General features: G+C 39.2%; 1 protein-coding gene across 1 annotated transcript in view; it reads right to left on the minus strand.

Moving 5' to 3' along the window:
• LOC139715972 (C-Maf-inducing protein-like) overlaps positions 1–14016 on the minus strand; it is an 81233-nt gene that overhangs the window by 51602 nt on the left and 15615 nt on the right. The window contains exon 2 of the mRNA XM_071627521.1: positions 9462–9590. Coding sequence (XP_071483622.1) covers positions 9462–9590 — 129 coding nt within the window. The remainder of the gene's footprint in view (positions 1–9461; positions 9591–14016) is intronic.

The following is a 14016-nucleotide window of genomic DNA, read 5'->3' on the forward strand; positions in this document are numbered from 1 at the left end:
ATGACCTCGTCATTCGTGAAAATATCTGTTCACAAATATAACAGCTAACTAGCAGCACCCGTGGAAATCCACGGGTCTGAGGGGTTTTATTTTTTTCTCATTATACGATTTTGCACATTTTTATTGAAGAAATAAAAAGAAAAGTCTTCTCATTCTTTCGTTAATTGTGCTGTCTTCTAAATGACCACCCTTCCCAGAAATTTAATACATGTAATACATTTTTGTAGTATGTGCCCGGCGATCCGGTCCATTGGTAGGGATCATTCCTCCCACTACTTTTGCCTTTATTATAGAATTTGAGTTTCGAGGGGTTATTTGCACCCGTTGAAGTCCAACAGTTGTCTTGTTGCCCCTCACCTCCCCCCCCCCCCCCCCCCACGCACACACACATTTCCACCTCCGCAGGGCAAAAAACAAAAACATTCAGGGAAAATTACCAATAACGCAAATGAGATTCCCCGAAAGTTCTGCCCACAGATTGTTCCCGTCGAAACGGGAAGATATTAACACTATGACTTTGATTACCCCCTGCTCTTGCATCCACGCAGGCACCCGCGGGAATCCACGGCTGGTCTCAAGGCCTCAGTTTGTTTGGTTTTTTTTTTTCATATTTCTTTTCCCCACGTTATTAGAGAAAAATAAAATATTTTCGTCTTCATTTGCTCCCTCCTTGTGTTTTTAATCACCAAAACTCATAGGACCATCATCTGCTTCAGACTGTATACTTATCATAATTAATATTAGGCCTACAATTATTTCTCCTATTATTGTTATTATTATTATTATTATTATTATTATTGTCATTATTATTATTATTATCATTGTTGTTATTTGGGGAGGGGGAGATCATAGTCATCAGGTTTAATAGGCACCCGTAGGAGTAGGGTCTCACGACCTCGTATTTTTTTTCTTTAATATTTTTTCCCATGTTATGGAAGAAAGAAGAATATATATTCGTCTTCATTTGCTCCCTCTTTTTTTTTGTCACCAAAACTTGGTTTGATAGACCATAGAACCACACATTCTATTTCCACTTGTAATCTTAAAAATAGGCGGTCGGCAAAGCGAGGTTTTCCCCTACATCCGCTCATCTTATATGTATGATTACAGCAGCTTTGCAGTAAACGAATGGACACAGCTGCGCGTGTAATCTGATATGGAAGGGTACGATCGGCAAATATATTTAGCCGTCCTAAACAGTTTGCGTACAATGACATCGGACTTGAAAGCAAACGGCGAGCAAACTAAATGACGTACCTGAGCTGCATAGTATTCTGCAGTTGTGCAAAATACAATTAAATAACAACGTTCGTTGTTTTCATTTGGGGACGCCAATGGCGAACTGTACGTAAATGCCCTTGTAGTCCATATCACGCGCACGCAGATATAGTGCTTCGTGTAACCATCGTCAATACATTACATACACGTATAACAGGCGGAGGCAAAGGTACATCACAGAATTAATACACACAGTGTAGAGTGTGTAGAGTTCTGTGAGGTACATTGTGTGTGTGCGTGCGCGTCCGCCGGAAGATGTCAGAGATTTCGCTGCATCCATCATCTTTAGTATCCCCACTGTCTCTGCAAGCTAATAGATGAACGGTCGAGAAAGCTGGAGTCCAGCGCAGGTTCGATGAATATTATAACGCTCGGCTCTTTCGTCAAGCACAAAAATGCATTATGCATCTATCTCATTAATTTTTCTTTTTCGTCCTCGACGTCGACATGGAGGCGGAGCGGGGACGGAACCCGCGCCATTCGATGCAGGATACTCTCCTGTGGCCGACGGCACCGGTCGCAGCTGCCCGGAGCCGACGGCTCGGGAGGAGATAGAAAAACCAGCAACGCCGGAATAAAACAGGAAATACATAAGGCCGCGACAACAACAACAACTTCGAGTATTATGACAGTAGATACAGTAAACATCTTGTTTGGTGTGCAGCTGAGATGTGCCTACTGCTATCATACACCATTACTGTCAAACAACAGACTGCCACAAATCTTTACTGGAGAATCTATAATAGGGAAACATTTACTCCTTTCTCAGAAATTCTGCGTCACGTAAATTAAGATTTCCGGTTTTTCATTCAGGTGCTTTGTTTTGTGTATAATAAAAGATTTTGTTTTAAGAGCCCATCAGGGTACACGCTCTTCATACCTAGCGCCTGATCAATATATTCATGGTTCAATGGCACGCAGTTGACCATGGAAAGGGGATACATGTACCGCTTGACTGCTTTTGCACAGGCAGTTTATCACACAGCTGGTCGACAGGCAAAAAAAAAAAAATCTTGTTTGGGGGCATTGAAGGCTCAAGTAGAAATGCAGGAGGAACAGGTTAAAAATACAAGCTAATCATCAAAATTTAAAACTTCAAAGATTACAAACGTAGTGTAAACGCAACGACTGCCTTCTTGTGTCTGCTGATGATATATTAATGACATCAACATGTTCACACATACCGTATACGGCATATATTTCATGAGTCTAAATTTTCGCGAATTGGGAATTCCCAACGATTTCGCAAGTGGTTAAATTCGCGATCGTGGAGTCCTGTAGCACCTGACTCGCGAAATTTGCAAAGATGAAAACCTTCCGAAATATTTGGCATATACAGCAGCCTTCCAGATAAGGTAAGAAAGATCCTCCACAGGGAGAGATGTTTTGAATTACATGTAAAGCAGCACCAATAAGCATTAAGGCCTCACATCTGGAGAAAATGTAAAAAGAAAAAAAATAATCTCACAATTTGAATATTCCACAACTGTTGAACAATTAATTTCTATCATACTGCATGTTACCCTACAGCCATGTACAAAAATAAACACACAACTAAACACCTCGCGTTGTATCTATCTTTAAATTTTCTGAGGTACACTCACAATCCTGAATGCATTGGAGCCACTTTTACGGAATAGATAAACGCAACAATGTTTTCAAATGTGTTTAGAAATGGCAACATGAAATGCCCGTATCAAGACAATTACCCCCCCCCCCCCCCCCCCCCCCCCCCGGCAATTACCCCCAGCTAATTACTGGTTAGTGATAGGGTTAGAGAAAAGATTAGGGTTTGGGTTAGGGGTATGATTAGGTTTAGGATTAGGATTAGGTTTAGGGTCAGGAGAAGAGTCTGGGGTAATTGCCCAGGGGGTAATTGCCCTAGACCCGAAACGCCATGAAAAGGGCAATTTGGAATGCATTAGAGACCACAATCACCTTTCTGAGAGTACTCAGTAGACTGCTTAAACGCAATGCCATTTTGAAACGCGTCCATATCTGAGCTCAAGCATTGTATAGTGTTGTAGGCGTACAGGACGTGTGATATGGAAAAAGGTTGAATTTCATGAATTTACATGCCCATTTTATAGAACAAATGATACACAGGCATATTTCCTGGATCGGTGACAATTGGATGCTCTCGTATAACTTTGGAAACAGTCTAAAACCCACTTGCTACGCTAATGGGTTTAAACAGTTTCAAAGTTAGACTCGCACACCTAATTCTCACAGATCCACTCTGTCCTTAGCCTTTTGTCAAGGCCCTATCACTGTATGGTGAAGAGAGCCCAGCTGAGTGGGGTTGCGTGAGGGCCTTTTGAGATCTGCTTCGCATCCTTTTGTTAACCCTTTGAATTACCGACTTTTGCTCCCCGATTTCGGGAGCAACAGTCGACCAATCAGCGTGTCTGTCTGCTCGAACCCGCTTTGAATACAGCGAATGCACGCCACAGACCCCCGCAGGTGGTCAGTGATGCATGTGAACGGGCATGACAACACCAAGGCTGAGAATGTGGGGAGCACGCCATTCCATTGGTCGACTGGAACCTGTTAATATGAATATTCAGTAGGGTCCGCTTATCATGATTTAATATGTGAAGCAGATCTCAAAAGGCCCTCGCGCTGTCGTGCTCGGTTGGGCTCGCTTCGCTCGTCCATTAGAGCGAGAGGGCCTTGACAAAAGGCTACTCTGTCCTCTGAATCATGTGTATACTGAGTTCCCCTTGACCTGACTCTCTAGTAAACCTAAATCCCTTCGTCTTTAGACCTTTCTTCACCAGATCAAAGTTTCTTGATCCCATCATTCGAACTGCACACGGATCAAAGCCCATAGAACTCTACGTAGAGTTCTGTGGCTGCGTGAGCAGAGTAATTATGCAAAGTATGCATGCACCAACTCCGGGCTAATTTCCCAAGCGGAACTTTTCGAGCGGATGAAGACGCGCATTCTTATTATGGGATTATTTTCCTAAACTGCGAAATAGCCCGCTAGTTTGAATTTCGGTTTGATGAAGACACATCTTTTGGACGTTTGGACATACGAGAGCCTGTACAGAGATTTATTCCTAGTAACTGCAATCACTCTCTTGTGAACAATCTGTACTTGTGTTTACAAGAAATAGCCTGATTGTGCATGGATGGAGAGATTTGACACAGACCACCCACACATGAATTGCCAGTAGCATCGCAATGTAGAGATGGCGTGAGAACGAAACGAAACAAAACAAAACATAACCAAACCACAAGGGATGTACGCACTATGTATGCAGATTGCTGGTTGCGAAGGATAAATTACCAATTAATTAGGCTCGGAGAAGGCTATATTACTGGCACGGAAGGCTGCAGGGGAAAGAAGACAGGATGTTGTGGTCTGTTGACATACTCGATGACATGGTCAACGCTGGCAGCACCCCATTATTGGCTTATGAACAATCCGCTAGGTTGACAACTCTGCGCTAAAGTTAGCTTTTAGCCATAGAGAAGACATCGCCTTTTCACAATAGGCCCGTTCACATAGTCACTAACGAGCACGATTATTTTCACGACTGGAATCGTGACAAAAAAATTTATATATATTTATTTTTTAATGCGCATGGACATTATAATTGTGACTATTAGTGACATTCAAATCACAATCCATGCATCACAAAAAGTGATGTTTCTGAAATAGTCATGCTCTTCACAGTAGTCATGATTGTTTGCACTGCAAAGTATGTATGAATGCATTACAAAATGGTGGTCAGTTTTTTATGTCCCACAATGAAAGGTGTGTACGAGACAGTCGGGTCAAAGTCAGGTCACATTCCAAGATTCACACATGCACAGTTTGGTCTCACTTGAACCAATGATTTGGGTCACAACTTTTCCTTCGTAGTGTGATTTGGATCGCAATTTCTTTTGCCTGAGTATGTACAAACTTAAATCAGTTCATATAAGACAATCAGCCTTCCTGTTGTGCCCTTACACTTTTATAATGCTTCTTTTCCATTGTCTTTATTTTTCCTTCTCTGTCCTGCAGAGGGTTGTATGATTGTAAATGTGTTAATGTGTTTTTTTGTGTGTGTGTATCCACTGCGATGTTTTTTTATGAAAGTGTCGAATAAAGAACAAAAAAACAAACAAGAGCGGAAAAGAAGTATGATTTGAATTTGATATGAATCACGCTTTTCCAGTGAGTGTGAATGTGCCTATTAATATCATCTATAGGGAATACAAACCCCGTTAAATGACTGACACATCATTCGTCTATAATGCTCTTGGGTCAAAGAGATTATGATCCCACATACTCTGAGCCCTGAGGAAGTTCACAATTAGCATTTTATGCCCCAGCACTGGACATTTCGGTGTTAGTGCTTGTGATAGATATTCACCCTCACCCGACTTCCATGAGCTACAGATGAGGCACACATACTGGATTGATGATAGCGCAATGCAGTCAGGCATTTTGTTAAATACTATGTACACTACATATACCCATCTTTGCAATGCAGCCTAATCATTCCATCTTTTCACCTATAAAATCAAACAAAATTAAGTGACATCAATCATTAGTTACGTTCAGACGGTGATCCTTAAGCGCCAGGATAAGTTCTATCAGGCGCCAAGTGTCGCACGGTTGATTTCGTACGAAAATCAGTAATTTCGTCCATGAAATCGACGGTGCAACACTTGCCGCCTCATAGAACTATCCTTGAGGATAAGGATCACCCTCTGAACATACCTTCTGATTACCGGTTTATATGGAATTATGTATGTACAATCTGTACCGCAGGCACTGCATTTCTCATACTATGTATGCATATTCAATACAATGATTGCATAAGTTGCAGTGACAGGAGGCCAATTTAATTCAGATTTCCCTTTCCTGGTCAAATGAATTGTGCATGCCAGCTTAATTTGTGAATTCATCAGATTTGACAAGAGAAAAAAAAAAGCCTGCCTCCCTATTTATATTCCCTATTTGACACTGAGCAGAAAATTAGATTTTTGAAAGCATATGATATGCATCACTATCAATTCTTAACTAAATAGGCATTTTGACTGCTGAAAAACTGACCCAAAGAATTGGTAACATCAGGCACTTTATCTGAGTCAATATGACTACCACTCGGAACAATTTGACAACAAGTTACTTGGATAAGCACTGACAACAATGTTGACTTTGACTGTCAGTATATTGGCATAACAAATTCCTGAATGGAATGAGTATTGTGTGTGTGTGTAGGGTGGGAGCGTAAAATAACTTACGGCAGTGTATCAAACACTTGGGTAATGTCAATATCATGACACATGCTCGACAATCATGGACGCTGGTCACAGGTGTGCGTTCTACATTTCTAGCGGCGGCTCACATTTCGGCGCACGTGAAAAGCCCTCCAGAAGGCTCCGTAGTAAACACTCACTATCGCGGCACATGCGTTGCATCGTGTGGCAATCGATTATCTGAGAGTTGGTATGATGGCGACTGATACACGTCCAGATAACAAGACAGCGCGCACAAGTTCCACGTATAATTACCTTTTATCCTTACCTTCCCTACACATAGTGACAGTATCTGTAATGCCTTGACCAGCTAATATATTTTCTAGGTGAGAGCATATAAAAACTGTTCTTTTTGAAGGAAATTCAGATGAGTGTGAGATGCATCGTTCCCAAAGTGACACTGTTTGTTTTTGCTGGGTTTGAGCATATGTGTGTGTGTGCCTGCGTGTGTAAGTGTAATTGCTTTTGCTTTTCATTTATTTTACATTTGCTCTTTATTTTTTGGTAGATGGGATGAGACTTGTCGAATGAGAAAGACAATCATTCAAAATGCTTATGTGGGTATGAACTTGCAATTCGCACTTTTATTTTTCTGTTTGTGTATTGTGCAGGTGGGGGGGGGGGGGAGGGGCAGAGGACATGAACACTGTAACACTAGAAATAGTTGTGTGCACAAAACTTTGCCAATTTCGTGAGGAGCCAAGACTTGCGAAAGCAATATGTACGCAAAAGTTCTTGTTTGCACAATGTATTGAATGCCAGTGGCAATTCATGAAAGTTTCATGCCGCAATTGTTTCTGGTTTTACAGTAACGTGTTAGAATGAAGTCAGCCAACGAAAACCAAGTACCTGGTAGTTTAACTTCTTACAGGGAGCATCTCCTTCGTTGCAGAGAATAACTGGTCTGTCTCACAATTTCTTTTCATGTCTTTCACTGTCTACAATTTGTCAGTATCGGTTTCAAGTTCTTGAAAAGTCAGCGCATGTTTCGCGACTGTTTTATGCACTTTCGTTGTGACTCAACCACGCTATCTGATTGTTTGCGTAATGTTAGACTTATACACACATAGACTATTTCAAAGGTTGCTAATGTTACAGCGCCAACGATTGCGTGCGAAGCGCGAGCCAAAAGCTTAGCATGTCAACACCCTACTCCTTCTGAGATCTGCAAAATGCTTCTTATTCATAAGCCAAGAAAATGCTTAACAGTACAAAACTCCTGTTACAGAATAATTTAGCTGCTGAATACTGAATAGTTCAGTTAGTCACTTTCAAATCAACCAACAATATAGTTATTACATTCACCCATCTGCAATCAGTGCAAATATGTACCATCATATACCTCATCTGGTTAATTCTCAATTCTGATTGGTTGACTGTAAATTGAACAATTGCTCGCGCCCCACGCAGCTTTATAACATCTAAACTGCCCTCATAGTGCCAGACGGCCCTTTTAGGGCATTCAGACTGCCCTCTTTTTGGTATGAACACCCTATGTATGAGGACATGTGCCTACAGTCATGTACTTATTAAATGCACTTGGCTTGGCTACACTTTTACGCATGAGTGATTAGCCCTGCTATGCAACTGCAATGCAAATGGTCCTGCTGTTTGCAGCCAACAATATTTGGCCCTTTTCTCTTTTTTCACAAACTGCTTAGCAAAGTGCTACAAGATATCTATCTTTGGGAATGATGACAAAGACTGCTTTGGTACCCATCTCTCATGATGAACTAAATTCTAGATGATTTCAGCAACAATAGCAATTTCCAACATACATTAATGATATGGGAAAAATTGCACACAATTTTCATCTGAGTTGCTTAAAGGGTCCCTGAAATATCCATTGTAATGCATGGAATGTCAAGTTAAACAACTATGCAGCTAAGCAGCTGTGTAAATTTTTCTGTCACGGATATCCCACTCTGCAAATACAATGCACTTGGTGAGAAATAAGTATGTCTTCAATGCCCAATGCCATGCAATGTGAAGGTTATTCAGCTCTCAGGAGAAGGGAGACCCTTATCATTAATATTCCATGCCAATGGTAAGCTATCACTTTCAAGCTATTCAAGAAAGGATATAAACAAAAACCACCACTTAAGTAGAGAAAATGATAGGGGCCAGACACTCTTGAGATAGCCATCTTGCTTCCTTTGTGAACTTGAGCAAAATGATACTAGTGAGAGTAGCTAGGCAGCATGCCAGGCGATCAATCATGCGCATCAATTTAGAATTCTACTGTCCTCATACTAAAAAACAATGCTGCTGACGATGGTGGGGATGAAAATAATGGCAATAATCATCATCGTCGTCATCATCATCATAATATCAAATATACTTATACTGCAATTTTTTTTTTCTGAATGCAAACCATCTAGTCCAGTATTTAGAGGCACAGAAGGCTGCAAAGCAATTATGCAGAAAAATAAAAACTTTCATATGAATGTAGTAAAAGATTTTTGCAATAAACCAAGAATTTTTTACCTGGCAATACAGATGTTTACGGGTGGTAGCCCCTTTTTTCAAAACCTGCACATATCTTTTATATTCCATCAGACAAGAACTGCATTTTCTGTTTGGCATCTCAGGATAAAACAGTATTGTTCATTCTCTACAACTTATACTTTGCCCATGAAATCGCCTCTATGTCTTCATCACATCTTCAAAGTGAAAAAAAAAGGTACATTTGGAAGAATAAATTGTAAAGGTACAGAGGTAGATTCTGTCTTAGATACCTTTTCTTTATCTTTATTTTTATGCAAATGGTGCAGGTGGAGGGGAGGGGAGATCTAGGGCTACTCCATTTAAAAGTACATGTAAGCATGAGGACACACACATGTGTACACAAAATTAGATACACATTTGTACACAGTTCGGTCAAACTGGCATCTCGCTGCCACTTCTCCTGTATCACTCACCTGCAGCAATACTGATCCTGTGCTGAGGACGATTCTTAGACAAGCGTTCTGCCCGGCTTCCCATCGGGATAGTGCGTGGATGTCGTGTATAATACCATATGGGACTGGGCACTCCATGTAACCTTGTGGCTGTCGGTATGGATATATATGGTGAGACAAAAGATACAGAAAAAAATGCATTTAAATTCACATAAAAAAGACTAAAAAATCACTATATCAGAGATACACTTTACCTTTTTTCAATGACACACTTTTTTTTTCATACTTCATTCATTCAAGCATATGACATAATGCATACTGTGTTGTTATGATATGAAATTGAATAATGGACAATAATAATACAGATAACAACAATGATGACAATAATAATAACAAAACAATAAGGACGGTAACAATGACATGATGTCATGATTTCAAATGCTATTACCATTGGCATTTCCACTGCTTTCAATATCACCATCATTGCCATTAACATTGGCAGTAGTTGTAATGACAGTATCAATAACAGAGAAACATTATCAGACAGGAAATCTGTTGCTCCGTGCCAAGATATTCATTTATGCTATGTAGCTCCTTCCACACTCTGATTACTGGTATATCATGCCAGAACATGGGATTCTAGCCAATTCAGTGTTGACAACAACCCTCTGCTATACATTAAAGGGAAAGATCAGCGATATCAAAAAGGTAAAAAACAAAAGCTTTGATGACTGAAATGTAATAATGATATCTGCCCAACACTCTGAGATGCATCAGAAAATATTTAAGTGGAAAAAATCAACAGAAAGGAGAGTTAGGGGCTGTGGTAAATAACAGTAATTCATCTCACACATTTTACTCAATGTGACTCTCAAATTGTCATCTTGCTTGCATGACTATCACACAATTTGCTTCATACTTTCCATGATACTGCTTAAAAGAGGACAATCTCTAATTTTACATTCTGTTGAAAGACCATTTGTTTATGTCTCTGCTCCTTATACCCAAAAAAACTACCTATACTTGTAAGCTTTTTTTCAAAAATATATTATTCATAACCCATTATCAAACTTCAAAACACTGTCGTTGAAAATATGGTAAATGCCACCCTTCAAATTACAATGACAAAATGAATATGATCATCATGAACTCTCTTGTATGCTTATCCCTAAAGGTTTGGATCATCTATCTTTCAGGGTAATAAACTGTGGTCACAAGGTAATGACAGCTAGTTTCAGGTACTGATATATTGCCAAGTTATGTCGTAATGACCTTCAAACTGTGATACATTTCATTTCATCATTATCAGATTGCACGTAACCTTTCATGGAGTTAGTTTCGGCTTTTTAATCTCCTCCAATGTTCCTTTTTATGTTCTGCATAAGTTCCTACAAACATAAATGTTGTTAAAGAGGAAACCCACCCAAAAAAAATAAACAAGCTCTAAAAAAAAAAGAGAGAGAGAGAAATAAAAATCCCTACAGAATGTTCCGAAAGTGACAAAAATTGGATAAGAAATAGGGAAGATATGATATTTTGAAATTTCACATTTCTTCAGAAAACATTTCTTGACTAGTCCTTATGAATAATCAAATGAGCAAGTTGATGATATCATGCCCTCACAATTTTTCATGTGTGTTATATATGCAATTTGGAAAAATTCTTAAGCATATTTTCATACCAAAATCACTCAGAGTTAACATCTTTTATTTGGGGTGGTTTTAAGGCAAATTTTATATTCATAAAGCTGAAGTATGAGACTTTTGTCATTTCTGTATATGAAATGAATAAGAAATTATGAGAGCATGACATCGACTTGCTGATTTGAATATTCATTATGAATGGTCAAGAAGTGTTTTCAGAAAAATTTTGAAATTTCCAAATGTCATAACTTCTTTTTTCTTATCAAATTTTGTTCATTTTTGCATTGTGCTACAGAGGCTTTTTTTTTTCTTTCCTATGAAATTCATAAATTTTGGAGTGGATTTATTCTCTCAAGATTGTGATATTTGACCCTTGTCACAGACGTTAAACAAAAGGGGTTCAATAATGGTCACATAATCTAGACTAAGGCTCTAAAGCCATAGTTCTGAAAAAAAAAGTCAAATCATTTGCAAACATAATGTATAAAAAGTGGAATACCCTTTGAACATCAACAACATAAAAATTATATGCAAATTCCAAAACTTGTTAGTATATATCAAAAGTCTGATAGATGAATTGTCCTAAACTCAACATGCTTTGCAAATCATACGATGGAAAGGAAGGAGAGGATCGACAGCAATATGTGATGAGCGCAAAACGGACAATCTACATGTAGGGCTCCCGCGCAGTAGCCTTTTGACATTAACGTTGCCCGATGAAATCAAGCTTCTGAGTCTGAACCATTCGATCCGACAGTGAAGGTCACTTAAAAGGCAAAGTATGTAGGTATTGTACGTCTTTCTGATATTTACTGGTAGGTCCCTGTGATTTGTTCTCAACTTCAAAGGCTCAACACAATGCATAATACAAATGGTAAATACTGCTTCATAATGTTTTTCACTTCCGCATCCTCCTCCCACTCCCCCCCCCCCCCCACCCCAAATTATGACGTCCAAAATAAATCAAACAAATCTAATATTAATTCTTTCTCAAAACGAAAAGCTTTGCAGAATCTTGTACAGTCAGTGTAGTAGACTATTTGTGAAGTTACAGCAGTTTTTCAATATACATGTATTGTAGTTTGTCTGGTTTGGTCTATTCAACATTAATTACGCGTTTGTAAATCTATTTCAATATTTCAGGCTCTATAAAGGTGAAGGGGAAAAATTTTGATATTTGAATGATTGTGAAAATGAGTTCATGTTTCAACAACTATGGACTGATGAGTGTGAAGGTAATGTATTATTTGTAACATTTAATTCAATAATTGAACACACAACAAGAGACACTTCATTCTAACAGATCTGAGATGATATACATGTATGCTCAGTTTGAGGGTCTTTGTAAATGAAATTTGTTGAAAGCTCCTGTAAGAAAAGGTCATGGATTCCAGAATGTTCTTGCCCCCAAAGACTGAATAACATTACTCTAGGGTTAACTACATGTACAGCAAAGAAGTGATATCTGTCCTCACACAACATGTGTATAATACCTCCCTTCATATACTTCATATTCATTTTTTCCATTTCTTATAAAAATCAGATATACTAAATCTTAAGTTTTATAGATTTTTTCTTATGAATAGATCAGAATTTCATCATTTGATCATGGCCTTTGACCTTCATTTGCATTGTATATTTCTTGGGAGTGTGCAAGAAACAAGTAGACTTGAAAATCGAATCACAAAGGTAATGTATTACTCAGTGACTTGCCATCTAAAAACAAGCACACACACAATCCTAATGTACTAATATTGCTGACAGTAAAGTATAGTATTTCCGGTGCCTTTTTTTTCTTCTTCTTTTTCCCCGATTAGATATGGAAGGATCCATTACAACAACTACCCGTGAAAAAAATTCTAAGCAGTTATATTGTACTCTGGGTTGCAGTGTTATTGTTCCCATGGTGACATTCATACACAATGTCTGTCATGCAGTACACATAAGTATGTTCATATCAACATCCATTCTGACGACAATTCTTGAATATTTGATTTATTTCACAAAGGTAATGTATTACTCAGTGACTTGCCATCTAAAAACAAGCACACACACAATCCTAATGTACTAATATTGGTATTATGAGATTGCAAAAGAGTTACCGTTACATGAACAATTGAGAGACAGAGAGAGAGAGGCTGCATACAACGGTGACCTGATGAGTAGGCAACCGAACAAACAAGCTCAGTTTTTTTTTATGTCATATTTTTCTGATTTGGCATAGCTTCAAATCTATGTGAGAATCAATTACTGACAGTAAAGTATAGTATTTCCGGTGCCTTTTTTTTTCTTCTTCTTTTCCCCGATTAGATATGGAAGGATCCATTACAACAACTACCCGTGAAAAATATTCTAAGCAGTTATATTGTACTCTGGGTTGCAGTGTTATTGTTCCCATGGTGGCATTCATACACAATGTCTGTCATGCAGTACACATAAGTATGTTCATATCAACATCCATTCTGACGACAATTCTTGAATATTTGATTTATTTCTGGGTTCTTCCACTCAGTCTTTGTGGAGCAGGGAGGCATGAGACTGTGAGAAGCACCAGTATGCTGCATAATGGCGCAGAGCAGTGTGTGTGTGTATTGGGGGGGGGGGGGGGGGGAGATTGGAGGGGGAGTCTAGGGGGAGGGGTGGACCAGGGAAAGAGATGCCATCATCTGAGAACACCACAGGATTACATCACATCCAAGCGGTGTGTCCTTTTCACTCTCTACACTGTATGTGCCATATTCTACCAGAATGTGGGCGACCATGATTTTCTAAGCTTCGCCATCCCTCAGTAGCACGAGATGGCTCGTGATGTTTTTCCATGCCACTCTGTCAATTGTCTGTTGAAGCAACTTTAACATTTAGAGCAGAGACTCCAACCTTAGGCACCTTCTGATCGGGAGATTCTCCCGCCTGAAACCCCTATTAAACGGGAG

The sequence above is a fragment of the Diadema antillarum genome, unplaced genomic scaffold (assembly GCF_040938485.1).
Source record: "Diadema antillarum isolate AM-2024a unplaced genomic scaffold, OU_Dant_1.0 scf00000058, whole genome shotgun sequence".
NCBI lineage: Eukaryota > Metazoa > Echinodermata > Echinoidea > Diadematoida > Diadematidae > Diadema > Diadema antillarum.